The 15,052-nt window shown below is 36.2% G+C and overlaps 3 protein-coding genes across 4 annotated transcripts; 1 reads left to right on the forward strand and 2 right to left on the reverse strand.

Annotated features, from left to right (window-relative positions):
* Nucleotides 1-209: 209 nt before the first annotated feature.
* Nucleotides 210-1,844, reverse strand: MED20 (Mediator complex subunit 20). The gene is made up of 4 exons (XM_028308155.1): nucleotides 1,609-1,844; nucleotides 1,392-1,534; nucleotides 919-1,178; nucleotides 210-541 (listed from the first exon to the last, which is right to left on the reverse strand). Exons 1-4 carry the CDS (start codon nucleotides 1,620-1,622, stop codon nucleotides 332-334), a joined length of 627 nt encoding a protein of 208 aa, XP_028163956.1. The 5' UTR covers nucleotides 1,623-1,844; the 3' UTR covers nucleotides 210-331.
* Nucleotides 1,845-2,104: 260 nt separating this feature from the next.
* Herp (Homocysteine-induced endoplasmic reticulum protein) lies at nucleotides 2,105-9,940 on the forward strand. Of its 2 annotated transcripts, none has more exons than XM_028308154.1 (4): nucleotides 2,105-2,630; nucleotides 3,688-4,136; nucleotides 5,849-6,076; nucleotides 6,638-9,940. In XM_028308154.1, exons 1-4 carry the CDS (start codon nucleotides 2,496-2,498, stop codon nucleotides 6,882-6,884), a joined length of 1,059 nt encoding a protein of 352 aa, XP_028163955.1. In that variant the 5' UTR covers nucleotides 2,105-2,495; the 3' UTR covers nucleotides 6,885-9,940. The 2 variants fall into 2 exon arrangements, with proteins under 2 accessions (XP_028163955.1, XP_028163954.1); XM_028308153.1 differs by having other exon boundaries at nucleotides 2,216-2,630; nucleotides 6,626-9,940.
* Nucleotides 9,588-14,067, reverse strand: LOC114355354 (dentin sialophosphoprotein). Its single transcript, XM_028308152.1, has 5 exons — nucleotides 13,808-14,067; nucleotides 13,335-13,481; nucleotides 13,129-13,265; nucleotides 12,475-12,674; nucleotides 9,588-11,081 (listed from the first exon to the last, which is right to left on the reverse strand). Exons 1-5 carry the CDS (start codon nucleotides 13,947-13,949, stop codon nucleotides 10,190-10,192), a joined length of 1,518 nt encoding a protein of 505 aa, XP_028163953.1. The 5' UTR covers nucleotides 13,950-14,067; the 3' UTR covers nucleotides 9,588-10,189.
* Nucleotides 14,068-15,052: the final 985 nt, after the last annotated feature.

A 15,052-nucleotide genomic window follows, 5' to 3' on the forward strand; every position in this document is an offset into this window, starting at 1 on the left:
GACGAGACATAGGTCCGAGGTCCTATCTATCTCAGGTAGAAACCGACCGCCTAGAAAAAAACCACGTAACAAAATAAAACCTTTCATTGCATAAAGTAAATGATAAGGTAAATCGGGAACTCTATGTGTGTTATAGAATGCTGTTTGTTTTCCTAACTTTATGGCTATGCAACAAGTAGGGAAATTATTTCAAAAATTAAAAGTCTCACTGTCATCAAAATATAGTTTATTATTAGTAAAATTAAACGTCAAAAGACCTTAACCTAGACAAGGGAATGTATCACCCATTGTAGTCCTTATTACTAAACTGTAGAGATCAATTTCACTATACTCAACCGCCACGCATGCCAGTCACTTTTCTGTACGCACTGAAATGTTCGAGGTACTGGTATATGGTGTCAATGGGGGTGTATATTTCGTTCATTCGGCTCAGCAGGTGCTGGGGCGGCTGGATGGTGACCGTGGGGCCTAAGAGGCCTTGGAGAAACTCCCGGAGCAGACCCCACACGGCGTTGGCCATTACACATGGACGATACTCCACCTGCAGGGTAAAGAAAACAGATTTTTTTAATTTACAACTTAATAAAGTATTGTTTTGGTCAAACAAGGCCTTGTTAGGTACAGGTGAAAAATAAGATCTCAGAAAAGCATCAGAATAAATTATAAAGTGTTAACGCTTACAATTTATTATAACTACATACTATTAGACTTACTTGGTGTAAATTTTCTGGGACAGACCACAGTATACCTCAGGTGATACACAATTTTTCTATTTACAAAATGAAATCAAGATTAAATAGTCAAATTAATTTGTTTCCTCACAGGGTTCATCATAGAAGCATGTTTTATAATTAGAGGAAAAAATCATTATTTTCAAGCGTGAATATTAGCTTGCTCATTCTAGCAAATAATACGAACCTCAATGAGTATTCCTTTAAAACTTTGGTTCATAGTCACAGAGCCCAATTTCACGCAGAAATCACCAAGCTCGAACCTGGGGCCTTTGCTTTCGATCTTGGTCTGTTTCTTCGATGTGTAATGCTGTGAGAGCTTCATCATGAGAAGATCGAATAGCCCATCGGCTATCACGTGAATGTTCTTCGTACCGCTCTCAAGGATAGAGAACACGGATGCAGGTTGCTCCGAATTGTGGAGAATGTGCACAGTCTTTGTTGTTCCTGAGGATGCAAGCAAAATTTTGAATTAAAATAAAAAGATAAAAACAAGAAAACTTCACAAATGCAGTCGGAGGCATCAATGACTAATTCTTTTATTAGTGATATGTACCTATTTGATGCCTCCGAAATTTTACGAAACTCCTCCCCAAAGGCCGGCGCCATACTTGACGCTTTCTGCTACACGTATTTTTGTGTAAGTGTATAATGACTCACCCATCTGAGGATGAGAAAGATAACTTTCACAGTCCACCAAGAACTGGCCTTGCTGAGTCGCGCCTAGTGCCAAAATCCGCTTCGTGAGCAGCTCAATCACGTAAGTTCCATTCTTATTTTCCGGCACAGGATACTGTTGTAAACTGCAAAAAAATATAAATATCAGTAACCGTGTCTTACATAGGGTATATGAGACAAGCGTTGGTTTAAAACTTACACTGTAACCCCCATGTTAATGCAAAAAAAACTTTGGTAGAGGTTAGACTTGAGAATTAAGTTTTTTGTACTATTTCACACATAAATCTTCAGGTTTTTTGGCTGGAATTCAAATATTGTAGATTGGCGGTAGAATTATAGAATGACTTGGAAAATTAAAGTGTTATTAATGTTCAAAAATGGGGTAAAAATTAATAACAAAACAATTTAAACACCACCGCTTCTTTGATATTTCCGNGATACAATGCTTTTTTTTTTTAAGAATCTTAGACGTTTCCGAAATTTCCGATTCCGTCCAAAATTGTTTTTTCAAAGAACTATAAAAATCGAAAGTTAATGTATTTTTGAAAATCCGATGTATTAAATTAAGCATTTATTTTCAGAATTTTATTATAAAAACATGTAAGTAATCATAAAAGATAAATAGTATGATTTTAACACAATCATTGCAACCTTCAACGCCATTGGCCCTTGTATGACATAACCGTAAGTCAGCCAATAGAACGAAATCGTTTGAAAAACATTGGTAAATCAGCTAATCAACGATAAAGGACTCTGTAAATGATAACAAAAATATGACGTCATTAATCATCGTTGGACCAATGAAAAATCGACAAATAATATTTTCAATGGCAAATTGACAAGTGCTGGGGCTCCCTATTTTACGGAGTATTTATTTACTTAGTAAAAGCATTTTAATTTGTTCAGTATTCTTCCGGCAATGAGACTGATTACATAAAAAAGTTTGCGAAGTGGTTGCATCAGCCAAGTGTTTAGTTTTGTGTGTATTTTTTCGTTTCGTTTTATCTTTTTGGTGTATTTATTTAGAGGTGTGATTCACTGGTCTAATCACGAGTGTTTCTTTGGCGACTATTGAATGATTTCAAAATGATACCGGATAACGTGACGCTGATTGTGAAGGCTCCTAATCAGCAAGTGGAGGATCAAAACGTCGAGTGCCAGTCGTCGTGGACGGTGCGACAACTGAAAGGGCATCTTTCAGAGGTGTACCCTAGCAAACCGGTAAGTGGCAGTAAAATAGTGCGTAGTTATGTTCCAGCACACCATAGCTATCCTCTGGACACAAGAAAATCATGCAGTACCAATAATATACCTTTGTGTAGGAATGGAATGATAAAAATCGTAGTCAAAATACTCCCATGAATGTAACTTAGTAGTGTGTTTTTTTTCCACCTAAGCCTAAGTAATTCTGCAGAAACNCTTATTTAATTTAATGTAAAAAATAAGAGTTGTGTTGTGCTTACATCACAAGCCACCTAGTCAGGAGATTTATCATTAGCTTAATTTGTAATCCAATTTCAATTATGTAATTAACTGAAACCTCCTTAGAAAATATCTAAGGAGGTTTCAGTTAATTACATTTTTTTTCAATTACAAGCATTAAGTACATTTTCAAATCTAATTAATTATTATGTGTCTATCATCTTTTTACCTTATTTTATTTATGTACCCTATCATTTAACTATTCAAATAATAATAATCAAGTATATTAATTATTATCTTAGGTATATTCTTGTTGCCCTATAAACAGACAAACTCTATCAATTGAAATATTTTCTGAAGAATTCCGAAGCAAAATACCTACCACATACTTTGACAGACGTATTTTTGTTCAGAAATGCTAGTTATCGCATACCTAGTTAGTTTGTGTGCGATTGATAAGAGTTTTTAACGACATGCACCAATCAAAACACTGAAATTACAATTAACAACTGCTGATGTGAACATTCTTGAATTAGCTTTGGTAGAATTTACATGGTTTTATAATAAAACAATTTGTAAGTTTTAGATAACTTTGAGGCTTATGTAGGTATCAGCCTATCTAGAGAACTAGTGGTGGTTTGAAGTTGACTTACTGATGGCACTTTAACTAAACAATTAACTGAATTGTCAATGTGATAATGATAATAATATCTTTCTTTCATAATTTCCCAGTCATTTCTTTACTTACTTTTCTTATCAATCAGTTATTCATTATCTTATGATCTTATCAAAAAAAAACCTTTCTTACAAATAAATTGTTATCTTTTTGGTAAAGTATACTCAAAACTATTTTCAGAGGACAGAGGAACAGAAAATCATATACTCTGGACAGTTATTAGATGACAACATAATACTGAAAGATGTTCTGAGGACATACGAAAGTCAGATTGCACATACTATGCACTTGGTCTGCACTCCGACAAGGAAGATGCCTGAGCCTACACCAACCGAGGTCCCCAGCACAGACGGACTGAGACAACGTAACGTTACCACAACGGTAACAGCCACAGCAACACCGGCAGAGCCTACAAGGCCGGAGATGAGGCAGAACGACCAGAATCATAATGTAGAAATGCAAAACTATTTGACGTCGTTTGCCAACAACTATGGAAGGGTGCCTCCATATCCGAATTACAATTTTCGAGAAGGTTACCTACCAGTGCCGAATGACCCAGCACTTATGGCCAACCATATTATGATGATGCAGCAAGCGTACCTGCAATATATGCAACAGTATGCTAACATGTATGTATTACTTATCTAAGATAGATAAAGCATCATAGCTCCTTATTTCCTTCCTTCATTCAATATACCTACCTATTCTATCTATTGTATTGCGATAGCATGTATACTTGCCCCTTTTTTACCTTGAAGTTCCAAAGTTCAAGTTGAATGTTTTATACTCATTATTTTCTTGTTGGGAGTTAAATTTTCTTTTTAAATGTACATAATCAAGGTACATTAACTTTGCATTGTGGCACCTGTGTTTAAATAATTAGCCATATCAATTTGCATGTATATTCGCACTGTTTAATCAGCTTCTTAAGGAAGGTCACAATAGTAAAGATATCAATTTTGTTTGGTTTGGATTACAAACTCAAATTACTCAAATTCTTTTACAATGCGAATAAAATTTCGAACTTGCTTTCAAATGACGCAAATAGCGAATTTGATCTAATAGGAAGAAGACAACCACAGTATACCTATAGGGAACCAATTTAGAAAACTGAAAAGACCGAATTAAAAAGATCGTCGAACTTAGTATTGACCGTAGGAAGTACGGTAAATTCGATTTACCGCTTCACTGCGCCACCGCAGTCAATGAGGAAGTGCCGCGCTATTAGATCAAATGTATGGAAGAGAGCTTGCTTAAATTATGCTGATCTCTCTAATGGCTCAATTTCATTGGTTATCCTTTGTCCTGCCCCGCATTTGTGGCGTGGAAAATCTGAAATTTCTGTTCCGCATATTATAGGTACCACCCGCGACCTTCACCAGATCGTCGGTCCACCTAGTGGGAGGCCTGCCCACGCTACGTTTTCCAGCTCGGCTGGGGCAAGTACTTTCCTGCCCTGCTATGTGCCCCGCCCACTGCTACTGCGACGATCTGGTGAAGGTCGCGGGAGGGGCCTGAATGCGACCGGCGCAGGACCGGTCTTTGTGGAAATCCTTGGGGGAGGCCTGTGTCCAGCAGTGGATGTCTTTCGGCTGAAACGAACAGCTACGCCGACCGCTGATTTCCATTGGTCAATCATCATCATCATCATAATTTCAGCCAAGAGATTATTCAGACACATCCTCCTCCTTTCCTTTTTGGTGAAAACCGGCATTCGTGGACTCTTCAGTCAGTCTTGAGCTTCGCGTTTGATCTCGCTCCAGGTCTCGCAGATTCGTGGAGGGATATGATTTTTTTTAAAGATTATTAGCAATTTGTATTGCACAAATTACTAATAGTCCCGTTAGCCTCTCGTGTTAAGCTAAATAAGCTTGTGTTACGAGTTGGCTCACCACAATAGTCGAGCGGCGGTGGGATTCGGACCCGCGTTCCTCGGATCTCGAGTCGGCCAGTCCGACGACTTCACCGTTGGGCTATCGTGGCTATAAATAAAGGCCTATTCAAACCTGAGCGATATTCGCTGCCGCTGTGGGTAGAGGTACATACCGCGCGGGTTTCGCTTAGGTATTNCAGGTATTTAGTATCAAGTATCGCGGCTAAAGCGACCTGAGCGATATTCGCTGCCGCTGTGGGTAGAGGTACATACCACGCGGGTTTCGCTCAGGTATTTAGTATCAATTACCGCGGCTAGAGCGTTTTCTCTGCCGCAGACGGTAGCGAATACCGCTTAGGTCTGAACAGTATTATTACCGCATACCCACTGGGTTTTCTCTGCCGCAGACGGTAGCGAATACCGCTTAGGTCTGAATAGGCCTTTAATTTGGTCGTAAATCGCTTGCAGGTGGCAAGCCACGGCAACGGCGCCGGCCGCGCCCGCGCCGCCGGCGGAGGCGCCTCCACAGGTGCCCCCGCCGGCGCCTCCCGCCGACGAAGAAGATGGAATGGGCCACGATTGGCTGGATCACATGTACGCGGCCTCGCGCTTGGGAATACTGTTCTCGCTGGTGTATCTGTACGGCAGCCCGGCCAGGTTGCTGCTAGTCGTGTTGCTGGCTATGGCTGGTTACCTGTGAGTAGCTTTACATGTATACTTAATATTATAAAGCTGAAGTTTCTTTTTTGTTGAACGCGCTTTTTGTGTTAGATAGCCCATTTATCGAGGAAGACTAGGCTATAGCGGCAAATAGGAGAGGAGCATTAAAGAGAAATGTTGCAAAAACGGGAAATATTATTCAACTATTTTCACGCGTACGAATTCGCGGGCACAGCTAGTTATTTAAACTTTTATGACTGAGACTTGCCTTTTGCATGAATGTTTATACTCTTGAGAGCTCATTAGCACACTCACTCGGAAGATACTCGCATGAGGCCGATTGTTTTGGTTGGTTATTATTATAATTTAGTAATGGAATTAGCTACAGTCCAGTACCGACAGACAAACAATATTTTTAACCCTATCTATTAATATACCTACTTAAATGCATCGTATTGTATTTGTTGTGTACAAATACATAATGCAGGTGGCATATTACGAATTTTCATTGAATGCAAATCACATGTATTCTCTTATTGTTTTTTCTACCGAACCAGCTGCATATTAATCACTGTTTTACTACAGCGTTTATTACAGACACCACGTGGGCTTCTTCCGCGAGCTCCATCTCCAACCGCCCAACGAAGGGAACCGTCGCAACGAGGAAGCCAACGCCCCGGAGAGGCCCCAGAACCCCAACGCCCCGCCGCCCGCCGGCGACGACGCCCCGCCGGCGCCCGACGCCCCGCCGCCTCCCACAAACAACGACAACCAGTCCCTACTAGCGGTAACGTGGATGATAGTCACCTCATTCTTTGCGTCGCTCATACCAGACGCTAACTAATGTGATATTTACGATAACTCAATATTTAGATTGATACAAAGTCGAGCATGGGACCGCCGATACGATTTTGAGATCGTCAAGGCTATATTTAGTGACGATAACAACCTATTTGAGGTCACTATTCGTTTTCGGCAGTGTAGACTAAACGAGGATAACGCTAAAATCGTGACTATTATAACAAGATAGTAGTGTACTAAAATTTTCTAGTAAATTATAAAAAGATCTAGGTACTCCAAATGAACTCTTAAGTGTTTTAAACCATTTACAATTAAAATTACAATATATTTTAGTGAGATACTCCAGATATAGTATATTTAATTTAAATGTTCAAATTTTTACATTAGCAAAAATATGGATGTATTTTAACATTAAGGTCGCATAATCAATTGGTAAATAATTATATTTGTTGACCTACATCTAGTTCTTATCTGGCTATGACTGTATAAAATATGGTAAATCCGACCACATTAGTGAAAAATGGTTTAATTAAACCTAAAAGAATTTTTACTACTTTCTTGCCTATAATATGTTAACTATGTAAGAGCAGCCGAGTACAGATTAACTAGCAAAATCGGCGCATTTCGTGCCATGTGGTTGCTTACTAGTGTGTTTGAGTAAAATTCCCCATCTCTCATGTACAAAATACCTACGGCTACCTAGTTACTTGAAAATGGAGTCGCAAAGTTTGATATTAATAATGCAATTAATTCATTAATATCAAAGGTGAATGTTTGTTTCAAACTAGAAAATAGAATGCGGATGTTATTTTTATTTTGCTATGATTGGTTTAGAAATAAAATTGTGTGTCTTATGAGCATAGAAAATTTTGCTCTTGCAATAACTTGTTTAAAAACCTCACACACCAATATGAAGTACATATACATAAGTTTGGTGAAATTTTATAAAAATTTAAGTGTTTTATTACTTTGTTTTTCCTAGTAAGTATTATGTTTTTGTGTAGAATATTACCCGGCTATTGTAACACATTATGCTCCTGGTTATCCAATAAGGCTTTCAAGTTTCATGTGATGCTACATTGTAGGGAACAACGACGTTATAATTATAATGTCATCTACATTATGATGTTTTTGCTTCACAATTAATTCCTATGAGAAACCAGGAGCTAGTGTTGTAGTTATAAAAATTGTGGTGTTAGCATCTTATAGTGGTTGATTTTTGTCACGATATTTTAAAATTTAACCAGTTGAGATAGGGTTTAAAACAATTGAAAGATAATGTTGTTTATAATGGTTAAAGGGTTTAACAATCTGTATGTTTATTGAAAATTGTAAATATAAAAACATGGTGGAATAAGTCCGGTCAGTTTAGTTGACTAAACGAGGGAGAAATTGATTTTAATGGAACCTAAAATAGCCTTTCTTCATACCAGTTGGTTTCTCAAGTTATTTTTATAATTTGAATATTATGGGTAGCTCAGATTCCAAACGATGCTAAAAGCTGGGCAGGCTACGAATTCTGGCTATTTATACAAAGCCTTTGGCATTGATTTGTTTTAAAATTTTCGTTGTACTGACGTAAAACCAAAAACTAATTGTACATATTTATTCTTTATAGTTTTAGGATTTAAAATAATAAATTAGTGCTATTCTATGTGGCTATGTAAAATGCTATCAGTGTGATCATTATATTATAATTATGATCATTTAGTTAAAGTAATTGATAAATATGAAGTTTTTGAACGGCTCTTACGAATTAACTAACTAGTTCCGAATCACAGTGATCAAATGTTGCCTTTTCTTAAATTAATAAGAATTTGAGTTGTCACTATGGCTCAAGGCTACACCAATAAATAAAAAAGAAGTCAATGAAAAATTGAATAATTTTTCTTATCACCGGGCAAACTAAACTCCACCGTCCACGGTCTCTTTAAACACTCGACATTGGCGAAACCAGTGTGCTTCAAATACGCATCATTTAAGCCATTAATAAAGGATAGAAATAAATTGATACAGTCCGATGATTACAACATCTTACAAACCAGACAAGTAGTACGCGTGTTGTTTGTAATATCAAATGTGTAATTTGAAACCAGATACTTGTTTAAATATTAACGAACCACGCCTCTGTTTCGGTTATTATCCGGTCAAGAAACATTTCACTGCTCAGTGTGTATGCCAGTGGATTTCGTAAATATTTGTAACTTTTCACCCAGAAATGACATAAGTACCTACACAAAAATTGAATCTTTAAGTATAATGTGTACTGTAATGCCAGTTACCAGATTTGAATTTGATGTAATGCAGAACATGTTTCTACCTTGGTTTCCTAAAACTATTTTGATTTATTGTTTTGTTTATACAAATACCACATAGAGCTAAACACCGTGGCATCTTATGCAGTCGTAATACGTGCTATTTGCAACAAATTGTGTAGTCTGATGTGCTGTCGATTGTAAATAGGACTTGAGCTCGATTCAAAATAGACCATTGAAACCTTCGATCAACAATACCAACTAGATATCGGGTCAGCGCAAAAATGTTGTCTCGGGAATAAGTGCGCACTTGAGGAGTGAGTTAATGTATTGATTTGTAATTACATAATCTCTATTTTCGTCTGGCTTCAATTTAATTTAATATTTTATATTCTTTAAAATCATATGCCCAAATGGCTATGGTGTACATACACTCCGCTAACAGTGAGTTGGCGTTGATTAAATAAGAGCTTACTCGTGGCTTACTTCTCAAATGCGCTGTTATTTCGTACGGAACGTAGTTTTTGCGCTGACCCGATATCTAATTATTTGTATTGTTGATCGAAGATTGAGACCATTGAGAATATGAATATCTCAGCCTTAAGTTTAAATAGATCATACTGAAGTGTCATTTCATAAATGGGCCTACTAAACTATTGAGTTTTGAAGTCAAGTAGTGTGTATTTTAAAAATGTAACTTCTTATTTTAATTGTATAGAGCCTTACTCAGCTTGATATTTTAAACAAATTGTTTGCTTTACTATAAGAATTCTTGCCTTCTTTTATTATTTTGGTCGATTTATAAATTGACGAACGTTAATACAAAGATTACCTGCATTTTGATGTAAAGATAAGCTATTATGTTTTATAACGTAAGGTCGTGTAAAATCTAGCTCGCGGGTCACAAACAATTTTATTACTCTCGTTAACTGACCCACAAGCGTTAAACGTTTGTTACATAACTTGACGGCAACTTTTAAATGTCGCGTTAGAAGTATAAACTATGATTGAATCGTTAAGTACTGTGATAAGACCTTGTTTGCACCCTCGTAAATAAAACTTCAAATGTATAACCAGTAGTTTTATTACTTACCTAGAAGTCGTCCGTGAAATCAACGTCCATTACATCTTCTAAAACATCCTTATCAATTGTTGCAGTAGTTTCATTACTTATCTTTGAATCTACATTATCTGTATTAGATAATTCTCCAGCATTGTTAGGTATATCTGAATTAACATATTCTTTGTTTTGAATCAATTCATTCTCATCTAATCTTATATCACTATTGCGATCGGACATGGTTTCCGCATTATCTAATTTATTTTCAGTACCTGAATTGTTTTGTTCAGTATTTTTGATGGTATCACCAATAGAAGTATCTAATTTCTTATCAGAATTATTTATTGTATTGATGTGACTCAAGTCTTTGTCATTAACTTTATTGTCTTGATTTGTGTCAGTTAATTGATCTATTTTATCAACTTTATTGTTTACATCGGCCACCGACTGATTAACGATTGCATCATCTTCATCATCAGAACTATCAATAACATTCGATTTGTTACATTTTCGTGAAACCACTTCAGTATCTGCTTCCATACTGTTATCAGGCTCTGTTATAACTTCAGTATTATTCTTTTTATCAATTATGTTCTCTTCATCATTATCATTTATATCATCTTCCATTTCATCAACTTTACTGTGTACATCAACTGTTATAGATTGATTGACTGTTGAATCATCTTCATCGGAACTATCAATAACATTAGATCTATTATGTTTTCGTGTCACTACTTCATCAATAACTTCTATGCTGGGAATAGGGTCAGGCGTAGCTTTATGACTAGGATTTTCAGCTACGGAATTGTCATTTTTTAGTTTGGCAAGCCTCCTTTCTTCGGCTAAACGTCTGTTTCGTAACATACGTTCCCGTTGCTCGTCGCTGATGGAAGGAGATGAAGTTGCTTTCGGCATCATGAGTGACCTGTGGAGCCAGATACGTAAAGATTAGCTCTAGTGAATAGGTCTTAATTATGTTATTAAGTTAAGTGTTAGGCCGGCAATACACGGACCGCTTGAAGCAGTCAGGGTCGACAGCTTCAAGCTGTCGACCGCCCGAATCAGTTGCAACTGCTCGAGCGGTTCGTGTATGTGCGTTCATAGAACTGCAGTTCACTGTGCAGTCGACAGCTTGAAGCTGTCGACCCTGAGTGCTTCAAGCAGTCCGTGTATTGCCGCTCTTAGTATGCCTAGTACCATCACTTCAGGAAACCATATTTGCTGATGCTGAGAAGTGTTGGTCAAAACTCAGTCTCCTTTGTCAGCCTCTTATTTATTACAGGAAATACATTTATTTATTTAAACATTAATGCCAAAATAAATTTTTACACAAGGCGAACTTAATGAACTAAAGCATTCTCGACCAGTTTACCAAGATTATGTAAAAATTTCAAGCCTGTGGCTGGATTAATTCCAATGTTCTGATCAGTCACAGGATAGAAAGAATCTTGACTTAAATAGTAGATTAAGGGCTGATTTTTCAATTATCAAATAACTTTTAACTGGCGAATAAATTTGTCATTTTGACATATTTCCCATACTGAAACTGTCAATATGCCAAACTTATTCTTCAGTTAAAAGTTATCCAACGATTGAAAAATCAGCCCTAAGGGGCACAGTGTCAAGGCGAGAGTGAATACATCTCACTTGACACCAGGGGCGATTGCAGTCAAATGCCTGCCTTGTTATGCATAAAAATAAGGGTTCCTTGTCAGGACTACGGAACAGGGTTCGAAAATATCGGATATCTATATATATAAAAATGAAACCCGTTTCGCGTTGTCACGGCATCACGTGTGAACGGCTGAACCGATTTCGACAATTCTTTTTTTTAAATGTTTGTGGAAGTCCAAGGATGGTTCTTACAGAAAAAAATATTAAGAAAATCTCTACGCTAAGGCGGTACGAAGTTCGCCGGGTCAGCTAGTTTATGATATATATCAGATATATATCAACTTTGATATATATCAATTTTGTATGAAAACCAAACTATTATTTTATTGTATTATTCATGAATACTATTGCGTAAGTGTTACATAAACATGTTTTTAATGTTTTTATAACTTATAATCAGACAAATAAACCAAAAACATAAAATTTCTTTTAAATCCGGCAAAATCAACTAAAAAAATAAAAATGTTATGTCAAAAAGTACAAATACAGTAACAAATTTTAAAAGTTGATATATATCATTAAAACCGGCTTGATATATATCGGATATATATCCGATATATATCTTGATATATATCCCTTGATATATATCCTCGAACCCTGCTACGGAACCCTAAAAAGGATGCTTAGTAAGTCTGATAGCTTACCTATCCACACTGGGTGTTTGAGGCGCTTTGCGAGCCGAGGCAGGCGCGGGCGTGGCCCTCGCGATGTCTATCTGCTGCTGAAGCAGCTTGTCGAACTCGTCTTCCTCCTGTGGAGCCCCGGCCTCGTCGTCACTGGAGTCCCGCTGTGTGACCGGCTCCTCTGAGGTAATCTGATCCGACCTTATTTTGTGGAGGTGGACCTGGGAAATTAAACAAGGGAGATGAAAATATTATTTTTAATGTAATGACATGTAGAGAATAAGCCAATTCCAATTGGAATTTGGAAGCATACACCAATAAAAGTCAACACACATTGCTGCTACAGGTAGAGGGCATTATTTTTACTACAGTAGTGGTGCAGTTTGCCAAATCGCACTTGCCAAATGTTTGTCTCGAAGCGCTGGTAGGGCAAAAAAATAATGAGACATGTATAGGCTCCTTAAGAGCATTTGACGATTTGTAAATTAATTAGTTATTATTACTAATTTAATTAGTCTAAACAAATAAAAATATTTTTGATTTTGAGTGAAAACACCCTTAAACACCACTCCATTGCTAAGAACTAGGGTCTAAATTTATTAGGTGCCATAATTTATCCAGATACTACATTATTTTCATTAACAACAGGTAGTAAAGAACCATGGATTTCATTACCATAACAGCTTTTTTCTTGCCAAGAGTCTCAATCTTCTTCAAGCAGTCGTGGAATCCAAATTTGGGGTACAGTCTGTATGCCCAGTGCTCCAGTTTTTTGAGGACCATATCCAGGTCTTCTTTTTCATGTCCTTTGCCTAAAATTAAAAGTAGTAGAGTAATAATTTTACGATTAAATGTCAACGATTAATAAATAAAAAGTTTACCCTTGAATTTGAAGTCTTTAAAATGATCGGGTATGACTTGAATTCCCCTGGGGCCTGTCAGGCGAGCAGGATTTAAAATGAACCTAGGATTTTTCACAATACGCTTCGCTTTTGCTTGTGTTGGATCAACTCTTCTTTTATCTTCCTCTGTAAATAATGTTGATAAAGGTAAGTTCCTACTACTTATAAAAAAATATCGGTATATTCTCTATACCGATTAAATTTTTCACACACAGAATCTTACAGTTTAACAATTTGATATTCAAGTAAAGCCTTGTTTGCCTATTAAGTAAATCTAATTTTCTCTTGTTATAAGTTGCTGAGTAAATATTGTTTTTACTAAGGTACCCAAGGTAGGTAAGGTATTTTTTACTTCCTTCAAAGTAAGAGGTTATAAAGGTACAAAATCTATTACAATTTACTTAATTGCTAGTAACTGTCGAGTTTAAGCGAAATATTAAGATTATACGAACCAGCTTCATCTTCTTTTTCTTCACTATCATCGCTATTTGGAGACTGCGGCCTTTCATCATATTCGTCACCTTCGATCACTCGCTCTAACTCCTGTGCTTCACCAGCCTCGTCTTCAAGGAACACATCTTCTAGTAATGACATTTTAATTGTAATTACCTACATTTACATTAGTAGGAAGGAACGAATAAATTAAGCCTAGATCAAACAAATCGACAAAAAGCAAATATTTTCCACTTTTGTCTGACATTAATTTTAGCGCGAAAAATTTTATTTACACGTTCGGAAAATATTTGTATAAAAAATAATTGAAATCTAAAATTTTAATTTATGCGTCATTAAATTATTGAATTTCTAATTAAATAATAATAATATTAAATTACATAATTAAAAGATAGATTTAGTTCAAATTGTAATATATTTTTTGAGGTTAGTCTTTTATTTTTCGAACGTATTGGCTAAAATGTCTCTGAGCTAAAGCCATAACTTTATTTTAAAACTATAAGTTGTGTTTGTAAAAACCGATTTTAATATAAAAATACTGAGAAAAATACCGATTCATAAAATAACACAGAATCTGAAAAAAAAAACCAATAAAAAGTCTTCTTGGCAAACTTTTTATTGAGTTGAAACATCAGACATAAAATTGAATAATCAATTCAAACTTCACAGTTCTGTTATCTTTACGCTAAAATGCTAAGTAACGTTTATGTGGCTGATTAACCGTTTCTAAGAAATTTTTAAAAAACTTAAATAAAAAGTAACTAAAAAAATACGAAGATGGATGGATTGATACTTTTCTATGCAAAAACTACTATATGGATTTCAATTAACCATATAGTAGCGCAGTGAAAGTTAAAGAAATCACCTATACCTATTTATCACACTGGTAAAAAGAACAAAATACAATAGGTACATAACGAATTGGTAAACAGTAAACACAAGCCTCATAACCTCGCTCTTGCTAAATATCTAACAGCAAGCATTATTTTGTCTACACTAAGCAAGATATCAGCACGGCGAGCAACGGATCTACGATTGTTTTTTATCACCGGGGCAATTTTTTTTCTGTGGCGCCCATTTGTGATATAAAATATAAAAAAAAGTAAATGCGCTCAAAAAACTGGGCATTTCAAATCAAATTAATTAATGATAGAGTAACGTGCGCTTTGTACGAGGTTTCGATTAGCCCCCTTCTTTCCTCTTGGCGCTCTTATAAGACTGCCACCCGGGGCAGGAATATTTAA

The sequence above is a fragment of the Ostrinia furnacalis genome, unplaced genomic scaffold (assembly GCF_004193835.3).
Source record: "Ostrinia furnacalis isolate ACB-3 unplaced genomic scaffold, ASM419383v2 OfSCF2395, whole genome shotgun sequence".
Lineage (NCBI taxonomy): Eukaryota > Metazoa > Arthropoda > Insecta > Lepidoptera > Crambidae > Ostrinia > Ostrinia furnacalis.

Excerpts from the sequence above, each read along its gene's own strand:
- MED20 (XM_028308155.1), bottom strand. Across the intron at positions 1,179-1,391 it reads TCTTTCTCATCCTCAGATGG|GAACAACAAAGACTGTGCAC; the intron begins GTGAGTCATTAT and ends TTGCATCCTCAG. Across the intron at positions 542-918 it reads TTAAAGGAATACTCATTGAG|GTGGAGTATCGTCCATGTGT; the intron begins GTTCGTATTATT and ends TTTACCCTGCAG.
- Herp (XM_028308153.1), top strand. The coding sequence starts at position 2,496 with ATGATACCGGATAACGTGACGCTGATTGTGAAGGCTCCTAATCAGCAA. Across the intron at positions 2,631-3,687 it reads AGGTGTACCCTAGCAAACCG|AGGACAGAGGAACAGAAAAT; the intron begins GTAAGTGGCAGT and ends AACTATTTTCAG. Across the intron at positions 6,077-6,625 it reads CTGGCTATGGCTGGTTACCT|CGTTTATTACAGACACCACG; the intron begins GTGAGTAGCTTT and ends GTTTTACTACAG.
- LOC114355354 (XM_028308152.1), bottom strand. The coding sequence starts at position 13,949 with ATGTCATTACTAGAAGATGTGTTCCTTGAAGACGAGGCTGGTGAAGCA. Across the intron at positions 13,482-13,807 it reads AGAAAAAGAAGATGAAGCTG|AGGAAGATAAAAGAAGAGTT; the intron begins GTTCGTATAATC and ends CATTATTTACAG. Across the intron at positions 12,675-13,128 it reads GCAAGAAAAAAGCTGTTATG|GTCCACCTCCACAAAATAAG; the intron begins GTAATGAAATCC and ends TTAATTTCCCAG.